The sequence below is a fragment of the Abramis brama genome (assembly GCF_963993115.1).
Source record: "Abramis brama genome assembly, chromosome: 15".
NCBI classification, from domain to species: domain Eukaryota; kingdom Metazoa; phylum Chordata; class Actinopteri; order Cypriniformes; family Leuciscidae; genus Abramis; species Abramis brama.
Window position 1 is genome coordinate 27,492,614 of NC_139977.1, and position 14,199 is coordinate 27,506,812.

At 36.2% G+C, this 14,199-nt stretch overlaps 1 protein-coding gene across 21 annotated transcripts in view; it reads right to left on the bottom strand.

Moving 5' to 3' along the window:
• Window positions 1–244: 244 nt before the first annotated feature.
• mapk10 (mitogen-activated protein kinase 10) overlaps window positions 245–14,199 on the bottom strand; it is a 64,776-nt gene continuing 50,821 nt past the window's right edge. For 5 of the 21 annotated variants that reach the window (XM_084137788.1, XM_084137779.1, XM_084137778.1 and 2 more), the window contains 4 exons: window positions 12,479–12,502; window positions 10,861–10,924; window positions 10,053–10,130; window positions 245–2,256 (listed from right to left, as the gene is read on the bottom strand). In XM_084137788.1, the coding sequence (XP_083993914.1) occupies window positions 2,240–2,256; window positions 10,053–10,130; window positions 10,861–10,924; window positions 12,479–12,502 (183 nt within the window). In that variant the 3' untranslated portion in view covers window positions 245–2,239. Of the gene's footprint in view, window positions 2,257–10,024; window positions 10,131–10,860; window positions 10,925–12,478; window positions 12,503–14,199 lie in introns of all 21 variants that reach the window. The other 16 variants (XM_084137783.1, XM_084137769.1, XM_084137787.1 and 13 more) reach the window with 6 other exon arrangements.

Consider the following 14,199-nt stretch of genomic DNA (forward strand, 5'->3'; position numbering starts at 1 on the left):
AACACAACCAAAACAAAGTTCTTCTGCAGCTTGAGGGTCAAAAGTTACATAGTGTACCTTTTAAGCAGAATCAGATAAACATTAACATGCAATGCAATTATTATAAATACAAGTAATTTAATTATTAATACTAGTTAACCAATTTTGTCCACAAAAAGAGTGTTTCTAGATGATAATGAGTTAGAAAATTAGAGCTTTGTTACATAAACAAACCAAAAAAAAAAAAAAAAATCATTTGATCATGTGTATTTAATCCCTTTATTAAAATGTTTAGTACACGGATAAAATCAGACAAATACAGGTACAAAACAAAACCGTACAACTGAAATATTATATGTTCAATTTACTGTGTACTTCATAATGTAATGAAGCTAAACTTTACCTAATACTGAAAACATCAGCCATGTGTTTTTGAAAATTTAAACTACATTACTCGTCTTTTTAAAAATGGAACAATTAATGTGAATGTGGAGGGGTTACACGGGAACAAACGGTGGCCCCAAAGCGTATTTGGACACTTCAGACATTTATTAAAAAATACATGTAAATCCATATAACAAAATAATAGTAGCATTTTTTTAACCTAATATGTTAAATGACACATAAATTGCTCAAAACGAAACTTTGGACATTTCACGGTTGTCAAACGATAGTGGAATGTGTTGATATTTAATGTGATGAACTACACCTGTGTGAACTTGAGGAGAACTGGCATTTCTTTTCTTTTCTTTTAATGTAATTAACATTTTTAAGTGTGATGTAAATGTCCAAATACTGTCTGAGGCCACTGTAGTTCTCAGATCTGGGGCTTATAACAGATTTTTGTCCAGGTGCCTTTTTTTTCTCCATTTTTTTATACATACATTGACTTTAAATCAGACACTTAGACTACACTAGGAAATCTATATGAATAGGGGATTGTGGGATTGGGTAAACAGACCTGACACATCCGACACCTCTATCAGAGCCGTCGCGTTTACTGTATTCGTGTTTTTGAGGAGGAAACTGCATTATTTCAAAGGCACTTCCCAAATCCAACAATTTAATAATAAACTCCTGCTGTGAAGTTTAGGTAGTAAGCACGTTGATTCCCTTCAGCCAACACAAAAGTATGAATTTCGAGATGAGATTTAGTTTTGCGTGGATGTGACCAAGGAACCAAAAGTGAAGATGAGGCTCATGCTTCTCGACTTAGTTAGACACACCTTTCAAAGGTGAAGTTAAAGCATGCAAGGCTGTCGCAGAGAGGGCGAGTTTCACAAACACGAAGGAAGGGCTGTTGACAGTGGGAAAATGACAGCAACAGTGCTTGTACCCCCCAATGGCTTCCTTTAAAGCAGCCTCACTTCCAGTCGAGCGACAGATACATTCACCCACATTCACCCTTCAGCTCCTTAAATGTTATATAAACACGGTTCTCTATAATTGTATATGTTATAATTAGCTTAAGTACTTTTTTCTCTGACCATGCAAGACTACAGGCAAAGGGAAAGGGGTGATTAGCTGTAATGTGGCAAGGTGTGCGAAAACTCCCTCTACTGGCCGTCAGTCCCACTCTGAGAACACCTCACAGCTGTACACAATTACATATATACAAGAGATAGGGGGCGCCATTGTACATATTATTATTATACCTTACAAGGAATCGCACAGAGACACACCAGCCCATCCGAAACCAGTTGGGGGTTTCGGCACAAGCAAAAAAAAAAATCATCTCATTAGGGCAGAATACAAGGGTTGATCGATTATTGTACAGTGCTCATTAAAGTAAAAGCCCACCCTGCCACATCAACCGAAGCACAGAAAATCGCAAGGTATTAGATAGCAGTCAATGTACACTTTACAGAGATGCCCGATTAAGTCCTTTTTTTTTTTGCTCTCTTTTTTTTAAGTCTCGTTAATTTTTTGGATGCCATATGAGGGGATTCAAAGCAAAGCAACTAGTGAAGATTCATAAATATACATATTCAGAATGAAAATGCACACTTTGTCGTCATTTACTCATGGTACATTATTTTACGCATATATTTGATTTCGTTAATTACATTTTTCCGAGGTTTGTGGGTTCACCTTCTGAAGAACATGGGGTTGCGCAGGCAGGCGGTTAGTCACCTGCAGCACCCCAGGGGTCCGGCGGAGGTCTCCAGGCTGCTGTCGGTGTCGGACGCCAGGGTCTGATCGGTGGACATGGAGGAGATGTCGTTGACGGAGGAGGAGGGGGGGAGGCTCTCGCTGCTGTTCATGGCTGCACCTGCGCTAAGGGAAGTAACGGGGGAAAAACGGTTACAACGAAAAAAGAAAGCGCAGCCACAGTGCCCTCTACAGGGCTGATAGATACTATAAGCAGAAGATCAAATACCAAAAATTACAATAACAACAAAACGTGTACAAATATCCCACACGGATGAAAGTGGGGTCTTTAAGGGTGGAGTCCATGGACTGAGTCTCTGAGGTGATACTGTAGGATGTTAAGCCATGTTTTTGTCCAAATGCCAACAGATGACTATCCTAAACCCTCTCCATGCTGTCCTGAACCCTAAGCACAGAATATGAATATAAACTATTTTTACTCTATTATTTTCTTTAAGTTCCCCTGTGGTGAAAATCAAGTTTTTAATATTGTTTATGTCTATGTGGTGTTTTTAATATGCTTTAAGACAAACCATGTGCAAATTCATAAGTCAACACCTTTGCTGAGTATTTTCTCTTTAAAACTGCAGTGAACCAAAGACAGTCTCAAAACCACGGTTTGAAATCGCTGGTGCTTCTGACGTCAAAAACTTAACCAATTACGTCAGCGAGTAGATTTCTAAGCTGGTGTGAGTGAGTGGAGGCGGGGCTAATTTGCATATTCATAGAACCGCATATACTATATGAGTTACATTTAAGCTATTTTAAGGCATTAAGAATTTTTTTTCACAGGAAAAAAACTTTTAAATATTTAAAGTTTCCTAATGTTGTTTTGGAGTCTCCTACAACAGGTTTACAGTCATGGTCAAAATTGATGGCACCCCTGATAAATATGATAAAAAATGGCTGTAAAAAATAAATCTGCATGGTTTATCCTTTTGATCTTTCCTTCAAAAAATTTGCAAAAATCTAACCTTTCATTGAAGTAAAAGAATTGAATTTGGGGGGTAAATCACATTATAAAATAAATGTTTTTCTCCAAAACACGCTGGCCATAATTGTTGGCACCCCTAGAATTTTTTATGAGAAAAATATCTCTGAAGTATATTCCCATTAATATTTACCTTTTTTTGCACACCAGGGGGACTAGGAACATGAAATTGTCCAGCTATGACTTCTTGTTTCACAGGAGTTTAAATATGAGGAAACACAAAGGCCAAATTCCATGAATCATCCATCACAATGAGAAAAACCAAAGAATATAGTTCTGATGTGCAGCAAAAGATTGTTGAGCTTCACAAAATAGAAAGTGGCTGTAAGAAAATATCTAAAGAATTGAAAATCCCCATTTTGACCATCAGGGCAATAATTAAGAAGTTATAATCAACTAAAGATGTAACGAATCTGCCAGGAAGAGGACGTGTGTCTATATTATCTTAATGGATGGTGAGGAGGAAAGTTTGAGTGGCCAAAGACTCTCCAAGGATCACAGATGGAGAATTGCAGAGATTTGTTAAGTCTTGGGGTCAGAAAGCCTAAAAAAAAATATCAAACAACCCCTACATCCCCACATGTTGTTTGGGAGGGTTTCAAGAAAAATCCTCCTCGCTCCTCCACGAATAAACTCCAGCATATTCAGTTGTCAGACACGACTGGATCTTCAAAAGGGACCGGATTCTGTGGTCAGATGAAACTTAAAAAAGGGCTTTTTGGCAGCAAACCCACCAGATGTGTTTGGTGCAAACAGGGATGAAGAGTACCCCATGCCTACGGTTAAATATACTGCTTGACCTTATATGTTGTGGGCCTATTTATTTGCTGGAGGTCCTGGACATCTTGTTCAGATACATGGTATTATGGATTCTAGCAAATACAAACAGATAAAAAATAAAAACCTGACAGCCTCTGCTAGAAATCTTATACTGGGCCGTGGTTGGATCTTCCATCAGTACAATGGTCCAAAACAAACATCAAAATCAACACAAAAATGGGTAACTGAGCACAAAATGAAGCTTCTGCCATGACCGTCCCAGTTCCCTGACCTGATGAGTGGAGTGAACTGAAGAGAAGAAGCACCAACATGAACTTGTGAATCTGAAGGATCTGGAGAGATTCTGTATGCAGGAATGCTCTCTGATCTCTGGTCAGGTGTTCTCCAAACTCATCAGGCATTATAGAAGAAAACTCAGAGCTGTTATCTTGGCAAAAGGAGGTTGCAAAAAGTATTTAATAGCAGGGTGCCAACAATTATGGCCAGCGTGTTTTGGAGAAAAACATTTATTTTATAATGTGATTTACCCCCCACTTTCAATTCTTTTACTTCAATGAAAGGTTAGATTTTTGTGAATTTTTTGAATGAAAGATCAAAAGTATAAACAATGCAGATTTATTTTTTAAAGCCATTTTTTATCATATTTATCAGGGGTGCCATCAATTTTGACCACCACTGTATATGAATCAAAGGTCAAAAAACGGTTTCATTTTCTCATAAAACACATTTGCACATCACCACATTTTCAGTGATTCTCAAACGACTCGTCAGTTGAATCAATCTCTCTAAATCCCTCCTTTCAGCGAGCTACTCTGCTCTGATTGGCCAGACATCTCAGTCTGTTGTGATTGGTTTAACGTGTACAGTGTGCGCGTCGAAAACAAAAACGTCCATTGCCATAACAACGTCAGCTCTGCTTATCCTGAGGCTTCCTAAACCGTAGACTAAACACAGTAACGAACAATGACGATGATGAAACACTGGAAGAACTAGTCATTCAACCCGAACCTCCATCGCAAGGACGACTCGAGCAGGACTCAGTGTTTCTCAGTGATACACTACTCAGTCTGAGGTACATTATGAGATGTTGCAGCTGTATTTCCTCACCATCAGCATTAACAAGTGCATGTCCATCAATAAACCGATTATTTTACTTGTACTTATTTATTTACCGAGTATTTTTCTAATTTATTGCGGTGAACACATGGAAACTGTATCAGTAACAGTGCATACATTAGCCGAGCTCTTGCATGAATGACTGATGTAACATAAACGTTGGTAAAACAAATCTTGCTCCATGCTTAATCTTTCCTCAAAGTAGTGAGAACGACAGACGATCTGCATTAATAGACACAGTTTTAGGTAATAGTGGCCCACAACTGATTAGCAGAACTATTTCAGTAAGACAGTAATAATGTGAGTTAACCAGTTAGCAGGAGACCTACAGAATATAAAACTCAAAACTAAGTATTTTGAACTCCATCTTTCAAGAGCAAGTGATTTGCGAATCCTGCATTGAACTCAGTAAAATAAAGGGAACACAGCAAAAGGTTAGGATTATACTGCTGGTATTGTGGTAAAGATGAATTTTAACCACTGATTCTTCACATGCTCGTCCTTGGGCAGTGGAAAAAAACTGCCTTTACCTTCACATTGTAGAGCACAGAGTCTTCTCGACATGATGCTATCCAGTGTCCACAGGAGTCAGCTGCCGGTTTGAGGGCGTTCATATGCTAATGTTTCGTCTTGACGTCACAACGAAACGCTTATGACTCGTTTGAAAAACGATTCATTTCATTGACTTACTTTTGAAAGACAATAACTTTATATACGGTGCACTTTCAGATTTAAAACTTTGCAGGACGTTTTCATTCACTTAGAGCTATGTTACACACTACAACAAAAGTCATTTTCAAAAATCCATAATAGGGCACTTTAAGGGATACAATTATTGACTACAGGGGGACTTTAAGATATACTTGCTTCTTTTTGTACCAACCATTAGAGTACACACACAAACACAGTATTTCCAGTATTTTTCAGTAAGCATCACTAGTTACACAATCATTCTACATGCTTGTAACAAAAAGCACATAAAAAAATTAAAAATGAGATGCGCCACAAGGTGGAGCTAACGCTCTACAAGAAGTAATAAATAAAGGCTCCTGCAAAAAGGACAAATTGTCCCTATTTTTCATCATCCGGTGTGAGAGTTGCACTGGCTGCCCTATAAATCCACAAGCCAGAAATCCTGGAATCCTTCAGCAAATTGAGCTCAGCCCAATCCAATCAGGCAAGGCGATTGCTTTTGATAAAAATCAAACGCAAATAACCCCTTAAACGGCTTCCTATGATAACATTACAAGCTAATTTACTTGATTGACGGGCTACAGCTTTCATTTTAATAGAAGGCGGCTCTTTAATACCCATTCAGTGCTGTGAACATGATTTACAATAACTTTATACCACATCCTTATTTGAGATTAACATTTCAATGCAATTTTGAAGCACGACTGCAGAGTGGGGCTGGAACCAACGGTTAGGATGAAAAAATAATGGCAATAGGATAAATGATGAAAGCAGAAGCTACCCTTTAAAATGAGAAGAAAAAATTAAGAGGGTGGGTGACATTGGCTCAGTAAGGGTTTTTTATCTCTGTCAGCTTTATGGTCACCGTCTCTCTTTCAGCCTCTCTCTCTCACTCACTCTTTCGCTCTATGGAAATGTGCCAAACCAGCAAAATATGATAGCTAGTTACATATCACATCACACTGAGAGCATCAGTGAGCCTCACGGCACAGACGAACAAGAATATTTCCACAAACTCTATAGAAGACGAGAAAAAACTTTACATTGCCTAGAATTCTTCTCTGTTTGAAATTGAATCAGAAATTCAGTAAAAACAGTAACATAATTACAATTTAAAATATCTGTTTTCCATTTTAATATATTTTAATATTTCAGAGTTTGAATTTTTTTTTAAATTGGATTTGCAGCATCATTACTCCAGTCTTCAGTGTCACATGATCCTTCAGAAATCATCCTAATTTTGGTCTGAAAGAAACATTTCTTATTATTGTCAGTTTTGAAAACAATTGTGCTGCTTATTATTTTTGTAGAAACCACAATACATAGTTTTTTTCAGGGTTATTTGATCAAAAAGTCTAAAAGAACAGCATTTATTTGAAATAGAAATAAAATGTGTTACATTATAAACATCCTTACTGTCACTTCTGATCAATTTAATGCACCCTTGCTGAGTAAAAACATTAATTTCTTTAATTTCAATGTACTTTATGAAAAGTATTTTTAAGGAAGATAAAAGAACAGTAAATGCACCATTAAAAAAAGCTACAAAGACGCAATAAATACCGAAAACAAAATTGCTTCGTCCAGCCCTACAAAAAAAGGGTCTTGACTGGTCTGTTAGCTGGTTTTAGAGAGGTTTTGGACCCTTTTTTGGTCCCAGATTGACCAGCCAAGCCAGCTGGGTTTTGCAGAAGTTTTTTAGACCAGCTTGAATTCCCTAATGGTCTTCACTGGTTTTCTGGGTTTCTCCTGACCATTTCCTCTGCTCTTTCTCCATCTCAAAAATAGACTTTCAGCTACATCGCTCTGCTCTCACTTAACAGAATCCTCCAGTCACGCCTCCCCCCAACAAGCGTCCCAGAGACCACCATAAATCCCTCATTTATACTGCAGGAAAGCGCATCTCTGACTCCCAGACCCTTAATAAACTGGAAGGGAATGAGGATTTATAGCTGCATCGATTTTAACCCAAGTACAGTTCTGCGGGTTTAACTAAACGTACTGTATCACTGCATCAACAATGGTCCATTGCAGCTGCAGGACATCTACAAACACGAGTCTTCAAGAATTCTCATCCGTCATAGATATGTGATCAATGTATGTTGAAAATAACCCGCCATTTACATGTTTGCTCTGCAGTCTGCACCTGTCTGAAAAATACAAATCATACTTTTTCATAAAACAAACTTATTAATTACTCTTATAAACCACAATTTATGAAATCATATATGTGCGTTTATGAAAAGTGCTATACAAATAAGCCGAATTGAACTGAACATGTGATTTTCTACACACACACGACTCAACACACTAACCCACACTGCTGTGAAATGTGGAGCTGCATTGCGACTGCTTTCTTCAGCACAAGCTCTTAATTACAAAGGGGGAGACTGACTGAGAGAGAGCGAGAGAGAGAGAGAAAATGAGGCCAGAAAAAGATGGACAACGCATGCAAAATGCAGTCAAACACTAGCAATATCACAAAACATAAGCAGCTAGAAACCAATCGATCATTGAAATGATCGGATGTTAATAAGTGAGTGAGACGACAGTAAACGGGAAGAACTTCAGCTCGTGTCACTGTCTGTCTGTCTGTCACCTTCAGTGCTGCAGGATTGCAGACTGCAGACATGCAACACCGCACCAATGCAAACACACACACACACACACACACACACACATACATGTGCTGCCCTCTACAGGTTAAACGGAGACACTGCAGGCTGCTGATAAAATGGACTCGACATCCCACAATCCTCCAAGAAAAAGCCTCTAAGTTGAGTGAATTAGCATATTCTTAATGCTAAATTAATCCTAAAAATATTTCAGTGTTGACTCAATGTCAGACATCATGGACTCCAACCTTAATTATGAAACATGTATACATATACAGTGGCAAATATACATTACAATACAATATAAATTCAGATACACATACGTTTTTAAAAAATGAACCCAGGCCAGTTCCTAACATTTTAGCAATGTTTTAAACTCAAGCATTAGTTTGCTTAGTTTTTTTTTTTTTTTTTTTAATTATACAATAACTTGGATATTTTTACAATCATGTAGAATTTATTTATATAATGGTTTAAAGTGAAAAAAATATGTTTCCTTTACTAAGCTCCGCCCCTTCGGTTATGGTTGCTAACCAAGCATGCTTCACGGAATATAAAATATGCTTATAAAGTGGTATAAATGCTGGGATATTATTATTAAATGGGCTGGAATAAATTGGGACATTGGAAAGCATTCATCTGCCATTTTTTCATATAAAAAAAATTACATAGTAACATTCTGAACCAGAATCAAGGCAAATGCTTCTCAGAAAAACAAAACAAATTAAAGTGATTACAAGTGTCCTGAAAGATGGTTATGAAAATCATTTGACTGTATTTTTGGATATTTTCAATTGATAGAACTGCATATACGCATATCCAAACTCACAGATCCTCCACTGACTTACATTATACAGTGCGTGCATAATTATTATTAATAGTAGTTATTAGGATTGATGTGGTTTGGAATTAGTAAAATGTGCTTGGAAAAAAATATGATCAGAATATCGACTTGCATAATTATGTACGCACGCACTGTAAAAGAGACAAAATGGAGGACTGGATTGGTCAGTTACATTTTAAGGCAGGGTTTAGCGAAGGTCAAATTGTAACTGTTCAAGTGAAAAATAGGCTAAATTAAAAACAGTGTTATAAAGTGCTTTCTTAAAGATGCTGTAAGTCTCTGGGAGAGGCCCATGCTTTTTTAGCCAATCAAAAACACTCTCTGCCTGTCAAGCAGCGTCTTTGGGGGTGGGGTTTTAGGTACGAGATTTAGGTACGTTCATGCCATGCCATAATTACCGTAAAAAACTGTCACGTCCTACTAGAACTTGTAATTACAACTTGTAAACTGGGATTTTTCTGAGATTGTACCACCTGACCACTGCAGATTCAATTTGGCATTTATAGTGTTCCAATAGAAATAAAAAATGACCAGCTCTAAATAGAACGTCACGTGTTCTCATCTCGTAGTTACGGTAATTACGACATTTCTTTAACGTAGCATTTGTTTTGTAGTGGTAAAGTCAAATAATAGCAGTAGTGGCTGAAATCGCTTACAGCACCTTTTATTAATTTCAGCAAAGACTACAACAGACAACATCGTCAAAATAACAGATGAAAAACTAGCACGTAATCACACTCAAGACGTGTTCTTTCTGTGTCACACGGACGAGATGAGAGGGGGACAGGGACAAATGGAGCAGTCACAATGGGAGGGTTTCTCATAAACAGCTGAAATCACTTTAAATTGACTTACAGAAGCATAGCTTATGCACAGAGAGTACCTGAGGGAGAGGGCTGTCCCTTCACCACACCATTCTTTGTTCTCTCCTCGAAGTTCATCACCTCTTTATAAATGAGCTCTGAGCCAGAGAGAGACACGGGTGCAGGAAAAGAGAGAGAAAGGATCACATTTAGAGCTAATCGACTCAAAAGCACGTTTGGTTCATTAGAAACCAACAAAAAAACAAGACAAGGGTAAAATTAACAAGTACTTGTAGATTATTAATGGCAAATCCATGTGGTAAACTGAAGGTGTCAAGTTGTTTAGAATGCAGTACTATTGCTAAGAGTGTTGTTATTTACGTATACCCATTGTTATAAAAAATAAATCATTTTCATTCATTGAAATAAAGCTGAGATCTTAAGCTTAAAAAACCTAATTATGTTTCCCTAGAAACTAACTGAAATAAGTTGAAGTACTAAAATTACTAAACGTGTTAAAAAGGACAACTAATTAAGGTTACAAAAGCACATAATAAAGTTACTAAAATGAAAACTCGCAATATTAAAATAAAAGCTACTTCAAAATATGAATAAATACTACAATAGTATATAAATAATACTAAACAGACAGTAAAACCTGAAATAACCTACATTGTGGTGATCAGCCATGTCCTACAAAAATGTCATGTTAAAATCAAGTTTTATTTAAAATGTAAAAATGCAAAGGTCTAGTTTTACCATATACTGTAAGGATATAAACTTTTTTATACTGGCTCAGTATAAAAAACAAGTCACCATGATAGAAAAACAACATAGTGTGTGAACTGCTGCATCTCTTCATCTGTCTGTGTGTTCATGAAGGCCTACCTTTCCATTCATCAATGGAGTGTTCCCTCTCATCTAGCTGCTTATCATAGATCTGTGGAGGAGGCTGAGACAGAGAGAGAAAGAGGAACACATTTAATAATTACCCCAACATAATCATAAACATTGAGTGTCTTCTGAATAAACATGTCTTAAGCTTTATCATTGCTTGTCCTTAATCATGAAGACAATCCTGTAGAGTCACTTATTTGATGTAATGCTTTTCATCTTGCATAGATTTTGATCAGAAAACATATGAGGGCCAGATTTGTAATGTTAAAACATCTCCAAGACAGCAACATAGTGTTTGCTCACATGTACCAGATGTGGCCCGGATGTGGGCCGACACTATGTTGCTGTCTGGGCTGGGTTAATGTTACATTACAGTGTTCATAATATAATATTACACGTGTCTATTCAATTATTTTGTTTTTGTAATTAATAATATTTGCACAAAAAATAACATGACACTGTAATGTAAAGTGTTTATCACCATTTGCACATGCAGCTGACATGTTCAACGGTAAGAACTTAGTAAATAAGGACCAAACACCACCATTAGTAGGACAGAAAAGTCCGCAGTAAGGTTTAGGATAAAGACAGAGACATGAGAGAGGCTAGTGAGCAGACTAACTAGACTGCATTTTAGGACATCATGGACACATTTGAGCAATCCAATCAATCCTCAGCAACATTTTCAGGCATCCACATGCGATTCATTTCAAATGCCCCTGTGTTGCTGACAAAAATGCAGTCTAGGTAGGCAGCTCGCTAGGTTTTGTGACAAGCCAGATAGTTAAAGAAAGATATAAACAGAAAGAGAGAGATTAAAATGGCACTGAAAGGATCATTTTGGGGAAACAGGGTCACTTAAAGCACAATGCACCTGCATTATTAATTTACAGTATATTAGTTGTTTATTTATTGCACAAAACCCACAAGTGAGTTAATTTAACTACGTCTAAAGGCTACGTCTACACTAATCCAGATACATAAATTCTTTTTTTCTCTGCTATGACCTTTCGTCCACACTGAGATGGTGTTTTTTGAGCTTCTTAAAGACGCTCTCTGAATTGGAAACATTTGAAAACGTTGTTTTCGCGTTGTACTGTGAAAACGGAGGAATTTAAAAACAATGATGCATGTTGAAGCGATAAATATGTTTATCCCAATGTGCCACACGCATCCTCAAAAGTGAAGCCAAAACGTTTTGATCGCCCCCTGGTGGCTGGCTGCAGTATAGGTCATAAACCCCGCCCTCTCCATGGAACCGAATGGGACGTAAGCCAAACTAACAAATCCAATTAAACTTTACACTATTTTTTTATACACAAAAATGAATAATTGTAGGTTTGACATTAACTTTAAAAATTCTATTCTATTCTCTAAATGTTATCTGAATATAGAATTTAAACTCATCTCTTAGCTACATTCTACAAGATTAGTACACAATACAGACACATACAAATACACAGATATTCACACCCTACACACACACTGTGCAAATTTCAAATCTTATTATGTTTTTGAGTTTTAGACATTAAAGTGTGTTACAAAGAGATCGGTGTGTGAGTGATTTGAGATGAGGAGGTTTCCTAAGTGTGGAATGGTCTTTATTTACCATAGATATCTGCTGATTCCTGGCCTTCATCAGAGAAAGAGAAACACCAGAGAGAAGGAGAAAAGAATCACACTAATCATAATGATGCTTCATGGGTTATTAAAACAAACTATTTGCTAATGAATGTCAGATTTTCTATCATTTTGACCATATTAGTATTTCCGTTTCATATTTCGATCAACAGAAAATGTATGTTCACATAAAATAGCAACTGCTAACAGCTACACACAATAAATTTTAGCTAGTATTGTATTACATATTTATCTCTGTAGCTTTGTACTTTGTGTTGTGCACTCTCTTAAACAAGAAAACCAGGGCCGTTGTGTCATTGAAACCCCTTTGAAACGGTACAGATGCGCACTTTAGACAAGAACAAGCTGTTTGTCAAAAGGGGACGTGTGAATAAAATCAGAGTCAAATGCTTATTGAATGTTTAGAAATCTTCATCAAAGAACAGGACAACCTTGTGGTATTTTTACTCCTTTCCTGTGTCCTCTCAGACTGATGAAGGTCCCCAGAATCAACCGTCAATAACAAATGCAACATGATAAAGTAAACCTAGCTAATAATCTAAAACTATTGAGTGAGGATCTATATGATCTGTATATAATATAATATAATATAATATAATATAATATAATATAATATAATATAATATAATATAATATAATATAATATAATATAATATAATATAATATAATTAATATAATATAATATAATATAATATAATAATATTTTCAGCAAAGCAGCTAAATATGATGATCAATCATACTCATTATATGACAAAATTACATTGTTTTAGCCTGAATAAATTTTTCAGCACACACAAAAAATAAAATAAATAAATACAATTAAATCAGTCAATCACTACATGCAGAAAAAAAATATATATATGTAAAAACCTCATGAATTTGATATTTCAGACTTGGTACAAATGCATGCAATTGTTAAAAAAATCATTTTGTTGGTGTAACAATGTAGTGAGTTTAATTCATAATATTTTATAAATAATAAACAATATATAATGTGAGTGAATGAGTGAATAATTGAGTGAGTGAGTGAGTGAGTGAGTGAATTAGTGAGTGAATGGGTAAATGAATGAATGAGTGAATGATTAAATGAATGAGTGAGTAAATTATGAAATGAATGAATAAGTAAATAGTGAATAAGTGAATTAATTAATGAGTGAGTGAATGAGTGAGTGAATGAATGAATGAGTAATGAATGAACGAGTGAACAAATGAGTGAGTGAGTGAGTGAATGAAAGAATGAGTGAATGAGTGATTAAGTGAGTGGGTGAGTAAATGAGTGAATGAATGATCTGAATAAATTCAAGAAGTTAATTTAATTTTAAAATATTTCCGTACAATTTCTTTATACTGAGAATTCAGACTGAATAGGTCTTATGTCTGTGATGATATATCATATTTGTATGATATTTGATTTGTACATATTTATAGTGTTGTGTGTTGTATACAAATAAATTGTAGCTTTTTTTCCCCCCCTCTTCAATTCTATCCAATCATGTGAGAGATGGAGGATACCATGATTGGTCACAGTGGTCCAACCATGTAAAAAAAAAAAAAAAAACAGATGAATCAAAATGCTGAATATGGCCAAACTTAAGCACAGACCTGAGTCTATAAAAGCTGTGTCCAGTGTTTAATGAGCTAGCAGTAGTGTGGAATAAACAGGTGACAGATGGCCCTAAGCGCACTGAT